The following is a 21488-nucleotide window of genomic DNA, read 5'->3' as shown; positions in this document are numbered from 1 at the left end:
TTTTTTGTACATTAATTACAATTTAATGCTTAATAATTAAGGTGGCCGGCCCCCACACCTCAGATGGCAACAACATTGGGACAAATAATAATAAAAATAAATAAATATAAAAAAGATAATAATAGAAGAAATAATACTAATAAAATATTAAAAGAAATAAAAGCAATAAATCAATAATAAATACAATAAATAAATATGTTGAAATTAAAATAAACTGTACTATATTATTTTCTACACAATTAAATAATAAAAGCTAAAAAAAAAATATATATGTAAAGAAATATAAAACAAAAATAAATACTAATACAAGTTTTGTTTTTTAAAGTAACATTTGCAAAAAATATAACGACTTTAAAAAAGAAATTGAATAAAAAAAGATACAAGAAATTACAATTTAACAGAAATATTTGTTGTTTTTCCTTTGTTTACTTAATGAATTTATTTTTTATAACTTTAGAAGTCAACCCCTGGTGTGAACTATTTTGCATACAACATATATGATGTTCATTTCGTTCTTGAAAAATAAATAAAGTTAATAAAAAGGTCAGAATTACGCGGCGGCCTCTGATTGGCTGAGCTCTGTCCCGGAAGTGATTGCATGAGTGTGTGTGTGTGCAGGAGGAATCTGTCGGTAGCGGTTGTGTGTGTTTAGCGGCGAGGTGTTCTCTACGAAAATGGAAACGTTAAATAAATTAAAACAGTTTGACGCTTATCCCAAAACTCTGGAGGATTTCCGAGTGAAGACGTGGGGAGGAGCGACCGGTGAGAAGCTTTATTTATCACCACAGAAGAAGAAGAGGGACACTGTTAGCTGCTGATGCTAACAACAAGGCTAACCCACTCATTCATGCTTTAATCTACTATCAAACAGACAGGAAACACACCGTCTTTAAGACTCAACATCATCCTTATATCGCGGTGTGTCTGAGCAGCAGCAGCGTAGTCTCCATCAGCTGTTACAGTTAGATATAATCTGTATCTCTGTTACTGAGAAAAGGGCAACATATATAATGAACAGGAAAGCAGAGGAGGAAGAAGCACCCAGATTCTTTACTGAAGTACAAGTAGAAATACCACAGTGTTTAAATACTCTACAAGTACAAGTCTATACAAGTAAATGTCCTGTATTAAGTAAAAGTGTTGGCATCTTAAAGTACTAAAAGTAAAAGTACCCATTATGCACATTTTTCCAAATAGTGTATATACATGATAGATGGATAGATTTCTTCTGTAGATATGTATTAATACATGCTTCTGTTTGTTGTTTTCATTTATAAAATGTAGGCCTGAACACACGGCTGTCACTGTTTAATATCCCTGTTTGGGATCAGTAAAGTATCTACACATCTACATCATAATATATATCTGGATTTACATATGTTTTATTGATTATGTGGACCTGCAAAGAAACCAGAAGAAGGACAATTTGAAGGTGTTGTTTTCAAGGGTTTAAAAAATGCTCTGGCTGCGAGTTGACTCACAAACAGACGCATGCCGTATTTAACCCAGTTTAAAGCACATTATCATCTGATATATTGTGCAGGTATCATTACCCTTTACATACTTTGTGTACTATATAACTATATGTAATTTCCCACGGCTGTAGAATGGTGAAAGCAAGTGATCTTGACTTTAGGAATCCTGAAAATAAGACCAAACTTTATTGATCACTTGAGTAAAATACCTTTTAACACTGAGGTGTCAAACATTGGATATTGATCCCAGTTACTTCCCCTTTTCTTGGCTCTTACAAACTACATGTTATATTGAAAACCCAAACACACATTTTGTAACTCACACTGGAATATCTCAGTAAGTCAAAATGTGAAAAGCATAATCAAATCAAACTTTATTCATACAGCCCGATATCACACACCGTGTTCGTCGCTGTGGACTTTACAGAGTGTGAAACAGAAATACAATGAAGTAAGACACAAGAGATAGATATATAGAAGGTATAGGAACCAGGAGCAGCAGGGAAACATCTGGAAAATAATCCAATGCTTTCACTTTGGTTTTTATGAAGTAAGAATTATATTTTGTCTGTCTGTCGGCCCGTCTGTCTGTGTCTTTCCGTGTGTCTGTCTGTGTCTTTCCGTGTGTCCGTCCGTCTGTCTGTCTGTCTGTCTGTCTGTCCTGTCTGTCTGTCTGTCTGTCTGTCTGTCTGTCTGTCTGTCTGTCTGTCTGTCTGTCTGTCTGTCTGTCTATCATCCACCCCATCTATCATCCCTCCCTCCCTCCCTCCACGGTCTGGTGTCTAACAGACTCTCTCTCTCTGCAGTGACGATCATCAGCGGGATCATCATGCTGATCCTGTTCGTCTCGGAGCTGCAGTATTATCTCACTAAAGAGGTGAGTCCCTCCTCCCCCCCCCCCCCCTCCTCCCCTGAACGCTCCATCAAGATAAAGATTGATTGTCCCTTCGACTTTGAGTCCCAGAGAAGCGCTATAAAAATAATATTTATTGTTGTTACGTGACTCTGAGAGCCTTCCTTTCCTGTCAGTCCACCCCCTGATCCTTGCAGATCTGCCCCTCCAACCTGTTCTGTTTTTTCTTGTACACTTTAAATGAATTCCCCCGTCTCCCCGCAGGTTCACCCTGAGCTGTACGTGGACACGTCGCGAGGAGACAAACTGAAGATCAACGTGGACGTCATTTTCCCTCACATGCCCTGCGCCTGTAAGTAGCTCCTTTGTAATCCTGTAGGTTAGAAACACCTATAATCTATAAACACGTCTTCCTCTGTTCTGTCTCCTCCTCCTCTCAGACCTCAGCATCGATGCGATGGACGTGGCCGGCGAGCAGCAGCTGGACGTCGAACACAATCTGTTCAAACAGCGGCTGGACAAAGACCTGAAACCTGTCACCAACGAGGCAGAAAAACACGGTAAAATGAGACTTCCCTTCGCCCCCCCTGACTCTGATCCACCGCTGGTTGTAGAGAATGCAACCTCAGATGATTAGTCATCTATCCTGGATCAACACTGCATCACAAAGCTAGTAAAGAGTATGGATAATGGATGTGTACAGAGGGAAGCTGTCCTTCTATTACGATCTCACATCTCACATCTGTCTCAATAAACAGAGAGAGCATTTTGTAAACCTCAGGAGAGCAACAGAGGAGGGTCTGTTTCTCAGGACGTGCTGAAGATAAGTTGCGTAGATTAAAGAGATAATACAGTTCCACATACAGAGACAAATGTGAGGAAAGACTATAAATAAACAATTCAAAATGTAAACACGTCAATAGAAATAAAATAGCAGGATATTTTATACCTTAATGTTGGTAAGAGCGCTTCTCTCTTTCCCACGTGTTACCAAGACCTGGAACCTTTTCCTGAAGTCTTGTAACTTTGATGTGTTTTAACTTTGTATACATTCATGTGACATCCCTGCTGTCTACATATTCTGATAGCTCAGTTTCCCCTGAAAATAAAGATGTGTTTTTGCTTGATTGTCCGTCACAGGGTCAGGACTTTGACTCCAGACTGTTAAAATAAAGAAATGCAAGGTCACATTTGAGGTGGTTCCAGGTTGTAGAGGTAGAGACAGGCTGCTACTATTCCTTAGGTAAACAGTGGAGCAAGCCGCTACAGGGGAGTCTAACGGGATCATTTGCATGTGCTCATATTTAAATTTGCCGACAGTCGGCTCTGTAAAGCACGGCTGCAAAAGTCAAATGAACCGGGTTGCAGTTTTTTGTGGTTGGCTGTTTGTTTTTGTAAGCCAGTTCCTCCAGTACAAATGGGTTCATTTGTTTGCAAATAATAAACAAAATCATGGCACACCAACACTTAAAGGGTTTCTGTATCCTGGAGCCTTTACTCCTCAGATAAGATTTCCTCCCGAGTGAATCAGGACTTCTGTTTGGTTTGTGTGCAGACCTCGGTACGGCGGACGATGGTGAAACGTTTGACCCGAGCTCACTGGACCCGAACAGATGTGAGAGCTGCTACGGAGCGGAGACTGAAGACCTGAAGTGAGACACACACACACACACACACAGAGACACTACATACTGATATACACCTGAACACAAGTATACTACGGCCCCTTTAAGATGTAAAATAAGAGTGTGTGTGTACATGCGTGCGCAGATGCTGTAACACGTGTGATGACGTGCGGGAGGCGTACCGGCGGCGCGGCTGGGCCTTCAAGAACGCCGACACCATCGTGCAGTGTAAGAGGGAGGGCTTCACGCAGAAGATGCAGGAGCAGAAGAACGAGGGCTGCCAGGTGTACGGCTTCCTGGAGGTCAACAAGGTGAGGCACACTCAGGCGGGAGATTCAGTCTGCAGGAAACCCGCACCGGGAGAGGAAACGTTTGGAGTTGAAATATTTTATGAATCGAAAACTAAATACTTTCTCACCGGGGAAACTGGGCGTAGCGACATAACTCCCAATGAATTACTGGGAGGCTAAACTTGGCTCAGCTGTGACACATTATATTTAAATAATAACCCGGGTCCAGAGAAATATGTGTATAAAAAAAGTGCAATAAAAATACTTTAATTAATTAAATGAATCCAATCAAAAGATAACCCTCAACACCAATATTCTCATAGTGCTGTGATTACTTGTTGCCCATGTTAATGATATATCCTCCAGAATTCAGGAAATTATATTTTCCATTATTTTTTATTGACCCTCCTTCTCCTCGTCCTCTCCTCGTCCTCCTCCTCATCCTCCTCCTCGTCCTACTCCTCTCCTCTTTGTGTTTCAGGTTGCAGGAAATTTCCACTTTGCTCCAGGAAAGAGTTTCCAGCAGTCTCACGTCCACGGTAAGACCTGCCGCTCCTAGACTCTCTCTCTGAAACACTCAAAGGTTCCTGAACACCCGCATTATCTGAGTTCCTGTTAAACACCTGCTCTGACAGAGGTCAGCCCAAGAAACAGTAAGCATCCAGTGAGCAGTCAGGAAGGAGTACAGAAACCAGAAAATATCCAAATGTGAGAATCTGAAATCAGAAAGTTACTCTTTTTAAAGAATCAGGGGGAAATGTAATCTACAGAACTGTGGTCCTCCATTAGGATCCTTGGACACACTTCACACACACCGTGGAGTTAGAAATGTCCATTGCTGCGTCGTCCGGCCCTGAGTTGAAGTTATTGACATCTGCAGTGAGTGCATTGCTCCCCCACATAATGGATAAAGGGTTGTTCAGAAACGTTTGATAATTAACTGTCTTAGCAGTCTCTGTTCATCAAACATCCATCCTCAAATCCTCCATTCATCACAACTATGGTTTTCTACCGGAAACAATAAAGGTGTGATGTTATTAATACATTTCATATCAGAAATGCATTCAGGATTCTGAGAGGAAGCCAAATTCAGGGAGAAACAAGTCAAAATTGCGAGAAAGTTACACATTTTTTTGACAATTCTGACTTTTTTTTAGGGTTAGAAAAAAGTCAGAATTCTGAGAAAAACGTCAACATTTTGAGTAAGTCCCAAAAAGTCAGGATTCTGAATATAAGGGATTTGTTTTTATTTTGAGTAAGTTAAGAAAAGTCAGAAGTCTTAAGAATTCAGACTTTTTAATTAAATAAAAAATTAAAATAAAGTAACATTTTGGGAGAAAAAAGTCTAAATTGTGTGAAAGTAAAAAACATAAAAGCTAAATAGAGCTGGAGAAGCTGCTTTACTCAGCGTTTCTACTTCCCAAATATATATTGTGCATTTATTCAGCATGATTTCTATTTAACCAATTCAACATTTGTGCAGACCAAATTATTTTTGGCTATTGGTCTGTTTCTGAGCATCAGTCTTGCTGCTCAGATGTACGGCGCCAATGCTGCGTGTGCTGCTCGTGTTGGTTTGACTAAAAACTCAAAATGAGGTTGGTTGTAAAAGCCCGAGTATTTGGTACTTTAGGAGTAAAGAAGGATCTGGATCACTGCTGGGTGGATGAAAGTCACGTGACGACACATCACTACCTTCTTCTTCGCCCGGTGCATCAGACGGTCTAAAGCCGATTCAAGTGTTCTCTGATCGATGCTGTCTATATTCTGTACGGGTAAAAAGGGGATCTGTGACTCACACTGAAGACAGACTGATTCAATTATTGTTCAGAAAGTGACGATCACTCAGTTTATCTGCAACACTTGGTTCAGCATTAGTCCAACTCTAAAGAGCAGCATTTCCTCTCTCAGCTTTTCTTATTTCTTCCTCTGGCTGCAGACCTCTCTCTCTCTCTCTCTCTCCTTCCATGTTTCGTGTTGTTATGAATGGGTTGTCCTGTTTCGTCTGCCTGCTCAAAGTTCCCCTCATCTGCACATTAAACCAGAGCAGGAAATTAACAGAAACAGCCGCTTCTACAGGAATAGAGCCCCAACAATAGGTGACTCTTCTGGCAACATCAGGGAACAATGCTGTGCTGTGGTGCAGATCTGGCCCAACGAAGTGCAGGTGGCTGAAGCTTCTGTTAGTTTCCTGTGATCCGTTAATTGGTTTGAATGTATTGAAAGGTAATGTTCACCCACAAAATGACACTTTTTTTACGAGACAAATAGAATTGTGAGAAAAAATCTAATGTTCTGAGAAAAATGTGAGAATTCTTGGAAAGTGAAAAATGGTCGAAATTCTGAGAAAAGAGTAAACATTTGTAGAAAGTATAAAAAAACAGGATCCTGAAAAGAAAAACAGATCCTGAAAGAAAACAGATCCTGAAAAAGTCAGAACTGTGAGAAAAAAACCCGAATTCTTAGAAAGTAAAGACAAATTCTTAGAAAGATTGAAAGTGAAAGTTCTCTCTCGGAGGTCAAAGGACGCACGAGGGGAGAATTGATAAAGAAATGGTTTTGTGGGTGAAGATGAATTTTGTCGGTGTTCTCTTTAAACGTTTAGCAGCAGAAACAAAGAGACAAGACTCACTCTACTGAGGACGGGGACTGAATATCAGGAAATACTCTGATCCCAAAGCCCTCTTTATTCTGATATAAACTGCTGTGTTTGGGGCTGCACCATCTCTATTTTCCAAAGCCACTTTTCTTTGGCACAGAACAAATTGTAATCCCTCTCAATGAGATATTCTGCTGTAACGTAAAATCTCCAGCTTCTAGATGAATGATTTTGCTGGAGTAGAGCTTTAGTCATGAGCTCAGACGTTTTGAAAGCTTTCATGATCATTTCTCAAATAAAAACGGAGCATATCAAAGATGATGTCAGTGTTGTGCATCCTCACACACAGCACCGTGGTTTGTTGTGTACCTGCATCATTACAGTGACTCTTCTCTCTTCTTTCTGCAGTGCACGCTGTGGAAAGTAAGTCCTTCTTCATTTGGAGTTTTTATTTATCTAAATAACTTTATAAATACCTGTAAAGATTGTGCTTGTCCCTGTGCAGGAACCTGTTCATGTATGTGTGGTAAAGGTTTGCAATTAGGCAATTGTACATTTAAGTGGCAGATAAAAACACATTTGTTCTCAATACACAACACCAGGGTGCCTGCAGCTTAAAGGAGGTTCTGTAGAAGTATATTCAAGACGTTCTAACGTAACCCAGAGACCAGTTTTACACTATGTTGAGTTTCTCCTTTAATGTATGTCATCACGCCCAACATTAGCCACCTTTAGCTTAGCGGTGATGACTTAATACCTCCTGATGTTTATAGTGAGATCCACGGGAGGTCAGAGGTCAGACGCAGCTACTAACCGACCTCTCTGTTTCTTCTGCTTTATTCTCTGCCTTTTATCTGTAATCTAATCACACTGATGAGCTGAGACTCTCTCACACTGGTCCATATCTCACACCGCTGACAGATCTGCACCCTCCCTCTGCCGTACTGACTGTGTTGGAAGTAGTTGTGATTAACACGTTTAACCAGGTGTTCTCTTTGTGTTCGCAGTTCACGACCTGCAGAGTTTCGGCTTAGACAACGTGAGTGACTCTGTTTAGTTAGTGCAGGACAGCAACTAGCAATTATTTAAACCAGTGTTTTCTCTTTAGAGGTTAGAAAACAGTGAAACGTTTCTTTTCAGTCTCCAAAGTTCAGCATGTGTCTTTAGATTCTTAATGTTTGAGTCCATACGTCCACATGTTCACTCTCATTGTATAAAAATGTTGGATTCATTACTTCAAATGTTTGAGGCTGAATCTTTTCCTGCCATTTTTGCACGAAAATGTACTTTGAATATAAATGGTGACTCAGAAGTTTATTTGACATATTGTAATGAATCAAATTGTGGATCCTAACACTTTTATAGAAGACCTGTTAATAATGTCTCTCTTCCCTCCTGCAGATCAACATGACCCACCTGATAAAGCACCTGTCGTTCGGGAAAGATTACCCCGGCATCGTGAACCCTCTGGACGACACCGACGTCAACGCGCCTCAAGGTCAGACGCTTCACATTGAACCGCTTGAATACGATGCAGGCGGGAACTGTTTATACTCAAACTTTGCACTGACCATTCACTCTTCACTATGCCCAGTTAAATATGTCAGAGCTGCAGATGTTAATCATTTATGAATATGCATCATCCACAAGTGAGGCTCTAATCAGGTGTATTTATAACCAGGTTTGTGGAGTAATAGAAATACTTTGAGGGTACAGATCATCTTTTTAGAAATCGGACTTCCCTCTAATATCGCAACATCACTCATAACTTACTCGTGGCCTTAAAAATATCCTTCAAAATAAAATGTGCTGTTCTAAAATCAAATCCACTCAGATCACCGCTTGAGGAATCTGAACTTTTATTGACAAAACTGGACTGTCGTAGAGAGAGAGACAGCGTCGAGCAGACAGACAGGTTGTAGGTTATTTGAAAAGTCCCATAGCTGTATAACAGTGAGTGGCGGCGGAGGTGGTGCCTCCCTCCCCCCACTCTCAGCAGCGGATGCCCATCCCGATGGACATGAAGGTTCCGAACGTCCCCCCGCTTTGCATCATGGTCTTTCCCACGCCTCCCATCAGCTCCCTGCCACGCATCCCAATCCTGGGGACGGAAAAAAACAACAGATTTTATTTTGTTTGTTTTGCCTTTTTATACAAAACTTAGGAGACCGCTGTTAATGAGTGAAACACCAGACGTATTCCAGCCGCTGATTTAAATATCTGGACGTTGAGGCTGAATTATTGCACATTTTTATTCACCTTTTAAAATCTATTGGCTCCGTTGATCACTTAACTAAGTCAAAATGTGTCCTTAGCTATCCTTTAAACAACACACACAACAGTTGGACTGAATATTAACAATCATTCACGATGCTTCTTAACCCTTTACACTCTGGATTAGGGCTGTGTGTTGCAACAATTTAAGGAGATAATATTTGAGACGATTCAATAAAGTAGTGGGATGAGCATGATCCCAGTAACACCCACTGCCACTCATCGTAGCATACAAACCCTTAAAATCAAGAGTTTCATAAGTGAATACGATAAGAGCAACTTCTTTATTGAGATACTCGGGTGTAACGATCTCATGGTACACCCTACTTTGCATTGTACTTTGAAATAGATGAATGATAACACTTTGAAGTCATCGAGCAAACTCAGAGCTGCTGGGAGAAGGACACTGGGAACGCATCAACTATACGAGCCAGTTTTGTGGTCAACTTATTTAACAGCTGGGATTAAACGAAGTGCACATCCTAGATTCCCCCCAGGTGCCGTTATGGTGTTTTGAGTGAAAGGTTTAAAGAGTGCAAAGTGAGCGCAGCGTTACCTGAGACAGGAGAACGTGCCGAACATGGCTCCAGCAGCCATTCCCACAGCGAAGCCCATCATGAAGCCCATCTTCACCCGGTCGAAACAGCTGGGCTGCGTCTGTCCGTACGAACCGACAGCCACTGGCATCTGGAGGGACATATGAAAGTTCATATAAATGAATATATTTTGGTTCTGCTCTGACATCTAAGACCTTTTTAAAGTCATCAACTTGGACTTATAGAAACATGGACAGTTTTCACAATTATTCTATAAAAAAACCCTCAAATGAATCCATACAGAAAATGAACGTTGGCTGCAGCACCGACACAGCTAACTATGTAATAAAACCAGTTTAAGATCCCATTACGCAACTTTAAAAAAGACACAAAACAGGCAGCAATGTGTCGGTGAAGATGAGGTGGAAGTAGTACTCAGATGTGTAGCAATACTTCTTTTTAAAAGGTACATTTTTACAAATAAAGGTCCTGATTTCCGGCTCTTTAGCATTTAAAGTACAAAAGAATCGGCATCAAAAACATTCTGCGTCCTGGCCCATTATTGAGTTACTGTTAATAATATGTATGTACGTTACTAGTAGCTGTAGAGATCATTTGAGTAATGTATATACTGCTGCTCGATATCCTAACCTATAAATATGTGTTTGAGTGATTGATTTAGATGTTGCGTTGGCTAATAATATATAAGTAAGTCATGGTGAACTAAAGGGAGTGCAGTATTGGCTTCTGACATTTAGTAGAAGTTTAAAGTAATGTACAAGTACTTCAAAATGATACTGATTACAGTACTTGAGTAAATGGTAGTCGGTTACTTGACCTTTCTAACAGTAATGAGTACACATAACTCTGATTGATACTCGGACACACAATGCGAATCAGCTGCTCATTTTGCTTTAAATTGTAATTTCAATTAAACTGGTCATCTTTAATCTATGCTGTGTTTTATATATTTTAAGAGAGTTAGGATCGTTCACTCTGTAAAGTGCTTTTGAACCCAGACATTAAGGAGGGAACCAGCTTCTTTACTCCAGGTTAATGATTAGCATCGGTTAGGTAATCAGTGTTATTGCATTAGCTAGTGAGCTAACGTTAGCACACTTGTTTTGCCCTTAAGGATAAGAACACACCCCAACACATTGTTCCCTGCAGCCTTTAAACCTCTGTGATACAACACGACATCAAAGTAAATAGTGTTTATTTTTTAAAGTTCACTGTTAATCGCAGCAGAGTGTGTTGTGTTAGCTTAGCATGCTAACCGACATGCTAACGTCTCCTGTGGCCTTGACAGATGAACACGTGTGTTTGTATCACAACACGCTGGTGAAGATCTCCGGAAATCCAGCTTACCTTGGACTATGAGTGTGAAATGTGTCTGTTTTTCTGGATCCTGACTGAGGGACGGTCAAGGGTTTGATGCAGCTGTGGTTAAATGCCTTTTAGCAGACCTCCATAACCGGATAGAGACGGAGAGAGAGAGAGAGGGGGGAGAGAGGAGTAATGTGGAGGATAAAAGAAACAGCGCCGCCGGTGGTTCATTGTGGTACTGCTGTTAGTGAGGTCTTCCAACCATTGTGCCAGAGATAGATGTATACTTTATTTACCCCTACAGAAAGATATGGACATGTCAGAAGGACAGGTTCAGGAGAACCTCCCTGCCCTCTGCAGTAACTCTGTACTATAACCCCCTCTGGCTGCAGGGCTCTCTGATCCATAGCCTCTCTGTAAACTGGACTGAACGTGCACTCCTACACACTGAACATTTACATTTACACTATATTATTATTGCCTTTTTGTACATTTGTATATATCATTTTTACTTGATTTTTTAGTTCTAATTATTTGTTTTTGTTTTGCTTCTCTTTGTATTTCGCTGCTGCAACGCAAACATTTCCCAGTTTGGGATAAATGGATCAATTGGATTGAAATTATAGGTGTGCAAATAGTTCTGTGTTTTAGAAGAGACACTTCACAAGCTATGGAGCCGTGAGTCAGGTGATGTTGTACAGGGATATTGAAGTTGTTTCCCTGTAGGAACATTTTCCTAATTCCATACATTTTATTAAATGAGTCGTGTTGGCTGACGATGCTGATTTCACCGAATTGTTCGATTTTTTAAAAAGTGAATTTTGACTTTTCTCCAAATCTTTCAATTCTTTCTCAGAATATCGACTTTCTGAGTTCTGACTAATCTCAGAATTCCAATTTTCTTTTTACTCTTCGTCCTTTTCCGTACATATGGCACACAATCTGGTGCTGGAGGTTCACTGTGATATATAAGCCTTTAATTAAATGTGTGATTATATACAAGCACAACAATGCCCGCTTTAAAACACATTCATCCCATGGCAATTACTCCAAGGCGCTCCCAGACCAGCGTGGAGATGTAGTCCCTACACCTGGTCCTGAGTCTGCCCAGAAAGATGTGTATTTCCCGATCTCTCACCTTACTCTGTTCGCTATTGATCCCTCACGTGTCTTCTGTGTGTCTGCATTCATACGTTAGTTTTAACAATCATTCCATTTTCCACAGCATCGATGATGTACCAGTACTTTGTGAAAATCGTTCCTACCATCTACGTAAAAACTGACGGAGAGGTGAGTTCATTTTACAGTTGTTCCGTATAACTCCTCTTTCAATTCAAACCCCGTCAAACGAGCAAGACCGAGGGGCTGAGAGACTTCCGAGTAACACTCTCTCTCCCTTTCTGTTTCTGCAGGTGGTAAAAACAAACCAGTTCTCCGTCACCAGACACGAGAAGGTGGCCAACGGGCTGATAGGAGACCAGGGGCTGCCGGGGGTGTTTGTTTTATACGAGCTGTCACCCATGATGGTGAAATTCACAGAGAAACACAGGTATGAGAACAGAGCACTGAGTGTTACCTGGTGGAGGGGGGAGGGAATGCTTCCTTAACTCATTGAGGACAGTCCTGTAATCTCCCGCGCCTTGGTTTGTTTTAAAGAGGCCCTTTCCGCTCTCTGGGGGTTCCCTTTCCTGTAGAGAGGTCTATAGCTTTTAGTACATGTAAATGGTCTGCAAAGGCTAAAATCCCTGTGCAGAGGGAGTCCCTGCTAACATTAAATCATGCAGACATGTTACTGTAGAGGCACTACAGAGAGCAGAACATGTCCTCTTTAAAGTCAATACCATGTTTCAACAAGTCCATTTGAATGTAAATGTCAGTAAAAGAAGAACAGTGTGAGTCTGTTTGCTTAAAACAATATCCTATCTCTCTCTTCAGATCGTTCACACACTTCTTAACAGGAGTGTGTGCCATCATTGGAGGAGTATTCACAGGTCAGTCCCTCACACACTGCAGATTAAGATGAATACAAATAGAAATGAAACCTGACGTTGTCTCTCCCCTGCAGTGGCCGGTCTGATCGACTCGCTCATCTACCACTCGGCTCGGGTCATCCAGAAGAAGATAGAGCTGGGGAAAGCCTCCTAACAGCGCCCCCTGCTGGCCCCCACGGTGCAAAAACAAACAGACCGAAGAGACATGACAGAAAAGACAGAACAGAGGGAGACAGAGAGGTTTGAAATCCGCCACATTTTCAATTCCTCTGTCTCTCTGTCCGTTCTGGAAGAAGCTCTGGAGAGGAACTTTTTTGGGGGGGATTTTTTGCTCTCCGGTTCAAATTTAACAGAGGGTTTTTTGTGATTGAACTCGAGCAAGGAAGGTGCTTCTTCTTCTTCACGGAGGACGGGAACTTCCCTCCCTTCCTTCTTTAACATCCTGCTTCAGCGCCGCTCACATCGTTAGAGGATCCAGAGGGGTGAGGAATATGTCACCCAAAATGATTCATTTTCCTCTCATCTCCCACACGATAAAGTGAAGAACGGCCACCAGTTGTGAGAAGTAGTTCCCTTCAAGGTTTTCTGTACACAAAATACTTAAAAAGCAGCTGATTTTCATTGGTTTTCAGCTAAATAGTGACACTGACAGGCAGATAAAAGAAATACGTCACCCCTAAATCACTCCTTTTTCTATCAGTCACTACTTTCAAAGTTAAAAGTGACAAGTTGTGAGGGGTTCACAAGACCTTTATTTTGGGTGAAATGTTCCTTTAAAGACAGAAAACCTTCAAAACCAGCTGATTGTCTTTGATGTTTAGCTAAATTATGACACTTTAAGGCAGATTTAAAGGAACACGTCACCCCGAAAGCATCAGTTTTCTCACCACTTACCTCCTCCTCGACACTTTTTACAAGTTGTGAGAAGTTGATGAGGAAAATGTTGGGTGACGTGTTCCTCGAGAGACTTTCTGCACAAAACATCCCTCAAAACGGCTGATTTTCTTTGATTTTCAGCTGAATATCATCAATTACAGGCAGATAAAACAAATACTCCACCCTAAATCATTCATTTCCTATCAGTCTCTCCTATCAAACTCCTCCACGCGTTAAAACTCATTTCTCCATGGATCAGAACAAGTTCAAAATGAAGAACAACCAACTATTACAATTGAGAGAAGCAGTTCCTTTAAAGACTTTTTGTACAATAAAAAACGGCTTATTCTCTTTGATTTTGAGCGGAATATTATCAAATAGAGGCAGATAAAATAAATACTTCACCCCGAAATCAGTAATTTTCCTATCCGTAACATGTAAAGCTCATTTCTCCACGGATGTGAGCAAGTTGTAAGAAGTTGATACGAACAATTTTTGGGTGAAATGTTCCTTTAAAGATAAAACCAGCTGATTTTCTTAGATTTTCAGCTGAATATCAACATTTAGAGGCAGACAGAAGGAACACATTTTTTCCCGTCAGCGGCTTCCTCTGTGCAACAGCAGAACGATTTATGAAAAAAAACCAACACGTTTTTGGGTCCATGAGATCTGAATGAATTCGGAAAGTCACGGTTGTGAAATGTAGGGATTTGTTTCGTGCATCATTATTTTCCCATGTTGGGTGACGTGTTCCTTTAAAGCCTTCTGCGCAAAAAATCCCTCACAAATAATCAGATCTCCTTTGATTTTCTGCTCAACAACGACACTACAAGGCGGATTTCTGACCTCAAACTTGAATTAGAACCCACTCTGTGAAGGATAACCGTTTTCCATCCTGAGAGTCTGAATGATTTTAGTTTACAGCCACCAACACAGGTCCAATATAACAGAAACTATGGATTTATTTAGCAGAGCTGCTCCTCATCAGATAATCACTACTGTTTTAGTGCCAACTCTCCACTTTGACATGAACTGTATTCTTTCTCTCCATAGTGTTACTGTCTTTTGGAATCATGCATTTCTAAAATCCTTCACACAGAGGCTTTAAAATAAAGAGATTTTATTACAAAACGACTCGATATAATCAGACGGCCTGCGGTGTGAATGGAGTCAGTGTTTCAGCGGCAGTGAAGGACAATATGAATCCCATAATAGTCTGAGAGCCTGTCTGCAGCTCAGAGAGTCCTGTTGTGAACCCGGACATGTCGAGGACCCTAAAGTTTTATGTTAGAAATGTATAGTAGGGGTCTCCAGCACATAGAAACTGCCGGATGCTAACCTGCATATGTTGGGCAATTAGCTTAATTAGCATAAGTAGCTTTAATTAGCATCTGCAGAAAATGGTGTAACGCATTCTAGGCGCATTTTGAGTGTTTTTTTTTTTAGGATGTTGAATCAATTTCTGACATGTTTAGGATAAAAAATGGCAGTTTTAAGTTCCCTAAAACCTTAAAATTAACCCCAGGTTCATCCAAATGAGTTCCTGGGACTACAAATATGACCCCTTTCTGATTAAAAATCCCATATTTGATCCTAAAAATGTCAGAAATGGATTCAGCATCCTTAATAGCCTCCAGAACTGTCCAAATCCACCAAGACTGTTTTAAACTACCCCAAAGTTTTATGTTGGCACGGGTCCGGAGCACATAAACACTGCCGGATGCTAACCTGCACATGTTGCGCAATTTACACAATTAGCATAATTAGCATGAATTAGCATCAATGCAGACACAGTATTGGCAGATTTGGACAGTTTTGCAGTGGTTTTGGGGGTTGTTGAGGATGCTTTCTGACATTTTTTTGATCAATTAAGGGAGTCTTAACCACAAAGTTTCCATATTTGTAGTCCCAGGAACTAATTTTGAGGAACTTTGTGTGGATTCAAGGTTTTAGTGGACTCAAAACTGCCCTTTTTCACCCATAAAATGTCAGAAATTGAATCAACATCCTCCAAAAAGCACTCAGAAATTGTCATCAGCCAATATTTTGTTTAACTATTGTGTGCATGTGCTAATTTATGCACCTACCAACATGTGCGGGTTAGCCTCCGGCAGTTTCTACATGCTGGGGACCCCTACTATACATTTCGATCATAAAACGTTGGGATAGTATAAAACAGTCTTGGCGGATTTGGACCGTTTGGAAGTTATTTGAAAATGTTTAATCAATTTCTGACATTTTTAGGACCAGGTATTGCAGTTTTAATCAGTAAGTGGCCACATGTGTAGTCCCAGGCACTGATCGTCATGAACATTTGGTCGATTTTTAAGTTATAGGGGACTTCAACATGTCAGAACTTGATTCAACTCCCTCAAAAAACACTTGAATAATGTTTCTGCATTGACGCTAATTAACAAAACCTATACTAATTGCCCAACATATGCAGTTTAGCATCCGGCAGTTTCTATGTGCTGGAGACCCGTACTCTACATTTCTATCATCAAACTTTGGGGTCCTCAACATTTCTGGGTTCACACTGCTGGCTGGTAGACTCATAGTTAAAAAGGAGGTCATAAAACCACTTCATTATTTGAGTTTTGAGACCTACCACAAACAAGAGACAACCTACTCAGTTTTTTGGGGCCAACAGAACCCCTTTCTAAGCTGGCTCATTATGAAATATCTCCCTGCACTACGGATCTCCACGTGGGCTTGGGAACTAATTAGCCATTTTCTCATACAAGCCAATTAAAGCAGTGTTTACTCTTAAAGGGGCAGGTGCCAAAACAGAGCAGAAGGGGAATACAGCTGTATTAAGACAGACAATATAAGAATGGTGAAGTGTTTTTTGAACATTAAAGCAGGTAATCATGTTGTGGTAGAAACCCAAAAGACACGAAAACCTACAAATTAAAAATCCTTTCCCCTTTTAATTGAGAAAATGCAAATCCAGGCTCTATTTTCAGGAAATGTTGATCATTTTCATGACTTTCTCACTACATGGTCATGGAAATGTTTGATTTGGGGAATCAAAGTGTGTTTGGTATTCAGTGTGTGTAAATATTGTACTGACACATCACACACCCCTGATGAGTGTTTCTGTTTTTAGAAAACACTTAAATATACTTTTGTTTTTGGGGGTTTAAGGGCTTTTACTTTTCTGCTTTGTTTCTTTGGATGATGGGAAACTGTTTGCCCGGTTAGACTGCCTTCAATGTTTATTTGGTTTGTGGGATTTGGGCGTGTTAAAGGGTTATAACCAGTGGTGGAAAGTACATTTACTCATCACTGCATTTAAGTTCAGTTTAATGCCACTTTATACTATTTCTCCACTACATTTGAAACAGTAAATAATGCATTTAACTCCACCTCATTCAACATAAAGCTCAAGTCAGCTTTCAGAGTAAGATCTTTTACCTATGTAGTGTCTCCCTCCGTTTAAAAGGCGTGTTTTATTCTGATCTTAAAGCTGTTGTAATGACAGGGAGGTGGCAGGAAGCCCCCCCACCACAGAAGAAGACAGCGTTTAATGACGGGTTTATTCTCATTTTATTCCCCTCACACATCTGGAGCCGCCAAATGAGACCCAGATGTTGTCACTCGCCTCTTTGTCTTTATTCTTAGACTGGTAGACAGTTTGTGGGTTAAAAAAAAGGCTTTTATTTTGAAAGGACAGCACTGGTGGTTTCACATGTTTGTGGCCCATTAACTACAACAGTTTAGACAGGATCTGTACAAGAAAAAGGCTGAATATAAAATAAATAAAACCAGAACCAGGATATAAATACCTTCCTGTCGGCTGGAAGATTTACATTTTCTTTAATGTGCGTTTATTGAGAAAGCTTTTGAATCTGTGATGAAATGTGATCATGAGAGTCTCTGACGGCCGTTTGTTGCACCTTTTAACATCTAAATAATCAGTGACAGGGGTGTGTGTGTGTGTGTGTGTGTGTGTGTGTGTGTGTGTGTGTGTGTGTGTGTGTGTGTGTGTGTGTGTGTGTGTGAGTGAGAGAGAGAGAGATGTATTTATATTTTGATTGTCCTCAAACAGTTTTTAAAATGACAGATAATAAATGTTGAATACACCAGCTGCTGCTTTAACCGTCTGCCTCCTCTTTATTTTGGTTTCAATATTGGTAATAGTGTGATGTTATTTAAGAATACTAAGAACATTTATTTATTAAGTGTATTTTTTCTTTACTTTTTCAAATGTTCTATCAATAGCGGATTATAGTTGATATTTCAAAAAATTCCCAAATTGGGATCAAGTGCCTCTGTCTATTGAATAACATTAAATGCAATTTATTGATTCAACATAAGGCACTGTAGGGTATACAAAACACAATATAAAATATACAGAATAAATTAAAATACGCTATGAAAGACCAACCTACTACTGCAGCGATAGACAATTTCAAAGATATAATATTTTTTAATGTATTTAAAGAAATATATATCGAAAAAATAAAATAAAGGTCTTTAAAGATACATTTTAGAAATAATATGTATTTATTTCAAACACAATATTCATATTTGTTCATCTGATATAAAAGATTTACACTTTAATTATACCATCTTTCGTCCAGCAGTTACACCTATTGGCCACCAGATGGCGAGAACGCGCCTCAAACGGCCATGTACACACAGGAAGAGAAGCGCATCAGAACCTGTGTGTGTGTGTGTGTGTGTGTGTGTGTGTGTGTGTGTGTGTGTGTGTGTGTGTGTGTGTGTGTGTGTGTGTGTGTGTGTGTGTGTGTGTGTGTGTGTGTGTGTGTGTGTGTGTGTGTGTGTGTGTGTGTGTGTGTGTGCCCACAGAGGACAGTTAGATACTGGAAATGTAATTATCAGTCTGGGCGTGGTGCTGTGTGTCACGGTTTAACTGCTGGAGTAAAAGCAGCAATACGACACAGTGAACGTCTGTCAATTAACATCCTGCTTTCATCATGTTGCTTTACTAATTAAACGTAAAGAAGTATGTTCGTTAATTAGGGCCTTCTGAATTGATTCATTACTTCCAAAAATGGATGTTAAAACCTTATTGTATTCTACAAAAGAGCCCAGATGTGTCTGTACTGACGGACTGTGAACCTACAAAGTTGTATCAGGTATTATAGAGGGAATGGTCTTTAAATATAATCACAATTCCAGTTGTGTCCACTACAACGTTCTTACTGCTATACATGTTCATCTTAACCTGCTAATTAGCTGATGAGAATTTTAGGATTATTGTCCAGTTAAGATTTACAGTCCAGATTAAATTGTGCATTTAGGTGTCATTTGTTGGGTTTGATGCTTCAGGATTGAAGCCTTTCAGTTTGTGGGTTAAAAAAAGGCTTTTATTTTGAAAGGACAACACTTATGGTTTCACATGTTTGTGGCCCTTTGACTAAAACAGTTTAGACAGGATCTGTAAAAAAAAAAAGGCTGAATATAAAACTAAATAAAACCAGAACCAGGATATAAATACCTTCCTGTCAGCTGGAAGATTTGGATTATTTTTTTGATGATGTGCGTTTCTTGAAAAAGCTTGATTTTTGCTGTCCTCACATCACCCCCCCCCCCCCCCCCCCCCCTCCCCCACAGGGCCTGAGCACACCATGGATTTAAAACCAGCCTTAGATTACACTTTAAGGTTCAATAATGACATTAAGTTTCACGTTAGGTCCAATTTAAGGTTCGTCTGGCTTCAGGCTCTGGTTTAGGTTCAAGATTGAACGTGTATATTTTGGAGATAAGGCTCCACTTTAGGGTTAGAGGTTTGGGTTTCTGTGTTTATATTCAGGGTCTAAAATCTGCTAGTCTAGAGTTAGGGGTGAGATTTAATTCCTGGTTTATTGTGAGGCTGTAGGATTAAGACTTTGGGTTACAGTTGGAGAAAAGTGTTGTCTCTGATCTCCTTATTATTGAGGATCAAACTGGGATTTTGTGGGACCTTTTTGGATGAACAAGCTGCCACATGTGTTCCAAATTTAGCATTTCTTCAGTCTTAATTTAGAATGATCATGACTCAAAATGTTCAACATAAGTAGATTATATTTTACAAATCTAATTAAGAGCGATGGGATGGGGTCCTGAGTGAAGTCAGTTGATGTGAGGAATGTTTTTACACACTTTCAATAAATGAAGATAGTGACGACGGCACGGAGAGAGGCGGCCTGGAGGAGGTGAGAGGAAACGTACGAGTCCTGGATGAACGCCCTCAGATTTCGTGATCCTGTGAGACAATTCCAAAGGTTGGATCTCATACTTATACCTAGCAGGGGGGTATCCAAGGTCACATATCACTTCATAGATATAAATATTCAGATTCTGACGGTCATTAAGGATCAAACAGACCATTCACACGAGCTTTAGAGGTTCTGGTAGCCCAATTTAGTAACCGGTGCATAGAGCCAGGCTAGCTGTTTCCCATTGTGTCCAGTCTTTATGCTAAGCTAACCAACCATCATCATGTCACATGTTGGCTTGAAGGTGGCAAATAAACAACGAATTACATGTAAATTGTTGAAGAGTAAAGACATTCAATGCTTTTAGGACTTTAAATGATGATTTCCAGACATAAAAAATGAGTAAATATGGAATTAAAACCCAGCAGAGCGCAGCTTTACTGAGGGTTTCCTCATGTTCAGCATTCTGATGTGTTTCCACTCCAGGACATACACTGACCTCCTGCATGATTTAAGATCTGTTGTGCTGGGAACTAAAGTGGATGACACACACACACACACACACACACACACACACACACACACACACACACACACACACACACACACACACACACACACACACACACACACACACACACACAATATCTGCTGCAACCTTTTCCAACATTATCAGGAACCAGAAAACATTCTCAGTTTGCCAAGAATGATCTCCCCATCCGCGTCGATTACTGCACACAACGTTGTGCAACATTTAGAGGAAAAGATGTAACCCGGCAGATATTTGGCATCCCAGAGGATCTGCCATCCCTTAAATGTTGTAATATGTTGGTATCTTTTGGCAATACCGGAGTAATTTCCCGTCCTGGGAGCCTCCCCCAGTTTACAGGAGCTTGACGCATTCACTGGCACTGAAGTTAAACAAATGAGATAAGAAGAAAACTCCTGACCCCAGAGCTTTCCTTTATTCATCATTTCCTTTATGTAACCCCAGGAGCATTTCATCCAGGATTTGAGTGGTGCAGTGATGACAGGGCTATAAAGGAACTACAGCACGGTCAAATGACTTCGCGTCACCACCGCTAAGCTAAAGGAGGCTAATGTTGGGCTATAAAGGAACTACAGCACGGTCACATGACTTCACGTCACCACCGCTAAGCTAAAGGCGGCTAATGTTGGGCTATAAAGGAACTACAGCACGGTCACATGACTTCACGTCACCACCGCTAAGCTAAAGGAGGCTAATGTTGGGCTATAAAGGAACTACAGCACGGTCACATGACTTCACGTCTCCACCACTAAGCTTAAGGGGGCTAATGTTGGGCTATAAAGGAACTACAGCACGGACACATGACTTCACGTCACGACCACTAAGCTTAAGGGGGCTAATGTTGGGCTATAAAGGAACTACAGCACGGACACATGACTTCACGTCACGACCACTAAGCTAAAGGAGGCTAATGTTGGGCTATAAAG

The 21488-nt window shown here is 40.5% G+C and overlaps 2 protein-coding genes across 4 annotated transcripts; one reads left to right on the top strand and one right to left on the bottom strand.

The window, feature by feature from the left end:
* The first annotated feature begins 598 nt into the window (after positions 1 to 598).
* On the top strand, positions 599 to 17946 carry ergic3 (ERGIC and golgi 3). Of its 3 annotated transcripts, XR_010168212.1 has the most exons (15): positions 599 to 762; positions 2282 to 2352; positions 2593 to 2680; positions 2769 to 2888; positions 3884 to 3980; positions 4099 to 4264; positions 4725 to 4782; positions 7251 to 7265; positions 7850 to 7881; positions 8244 to 8340; positions 12204 to 12268; positions 12391 to 12527; positions 12914 to 12969; positions 13044 to 16095; positions 16140 to 17946. XR_010168212.1 is itself a non-coding variant. In XM_063911040.1 (14 exons), exons 1-14 carry the CDS (start codon positions 675 to 677, stop codon positions 13121 to 13123), a joined length of 1170 nt encoding a protein of 389 aa, XP_063767110.1. In that variant the 5' UTR covers positions 599 to 674; the 3' UTR covers positions 13124 to 17946. The 3 variants fall into 3 exon arrangements, 2 of the variants coding, with proteins under 2 accessions (XP_063767110.1, XP_063767111.1); XM_063911040.1 differs by having other exon boundaries at positions 13044 to 17946; XM_063911041.1 differs by lacking the exon at positions 7251 to 7265 and having other exon boundaries at positions 13044 to 17946.
* Positions 8685 to 11204, bottom strand: romo1 (reactive oxygen species modulator 1). Its single transcript, XM_063911048.1, has 3 exons — positions 11021 to 11204; positions 9673 to 9803; positions 8685 to 8943 (listed from the first exon to the last, which is right to left on the bottom strand). Exons 2-3 carry the CDS (start codon positions 9801 to 9803, stop codon positions 8835 to 8837), a joined length of 240 nt encoding a protein of 79 aa, XP_063767118.1. The 5' UTR covers positions 11021 to 11204; the 3' UTR covers positions 8685 to 8834.
* Positions 17947 to 21488: the final 3542 nt, after the last annotated feature.

This window comes from Eleginops maclovinus, chromosome 20 (genome assembly GCF_036324505.1).
Source record: "Eleginops maclovinus isolate JMC-PN-2008 ecotype Puerto Natales chromosome 20, JC_Emac_rtc_rv5, whole genome shotgun sequence".
Taxonomy (NCBI): domain Eukaryota; kingdom Metazoa; phylum Chordata; class Actinopteri; order Perciformes; family Eleginopidae; genus Eleginops; species Eleginops maclovinus.
Note: the sequence above shows the minus strand (reverse complement) of the source record. Positions and strands in the feature narration are given on the sequence as shown.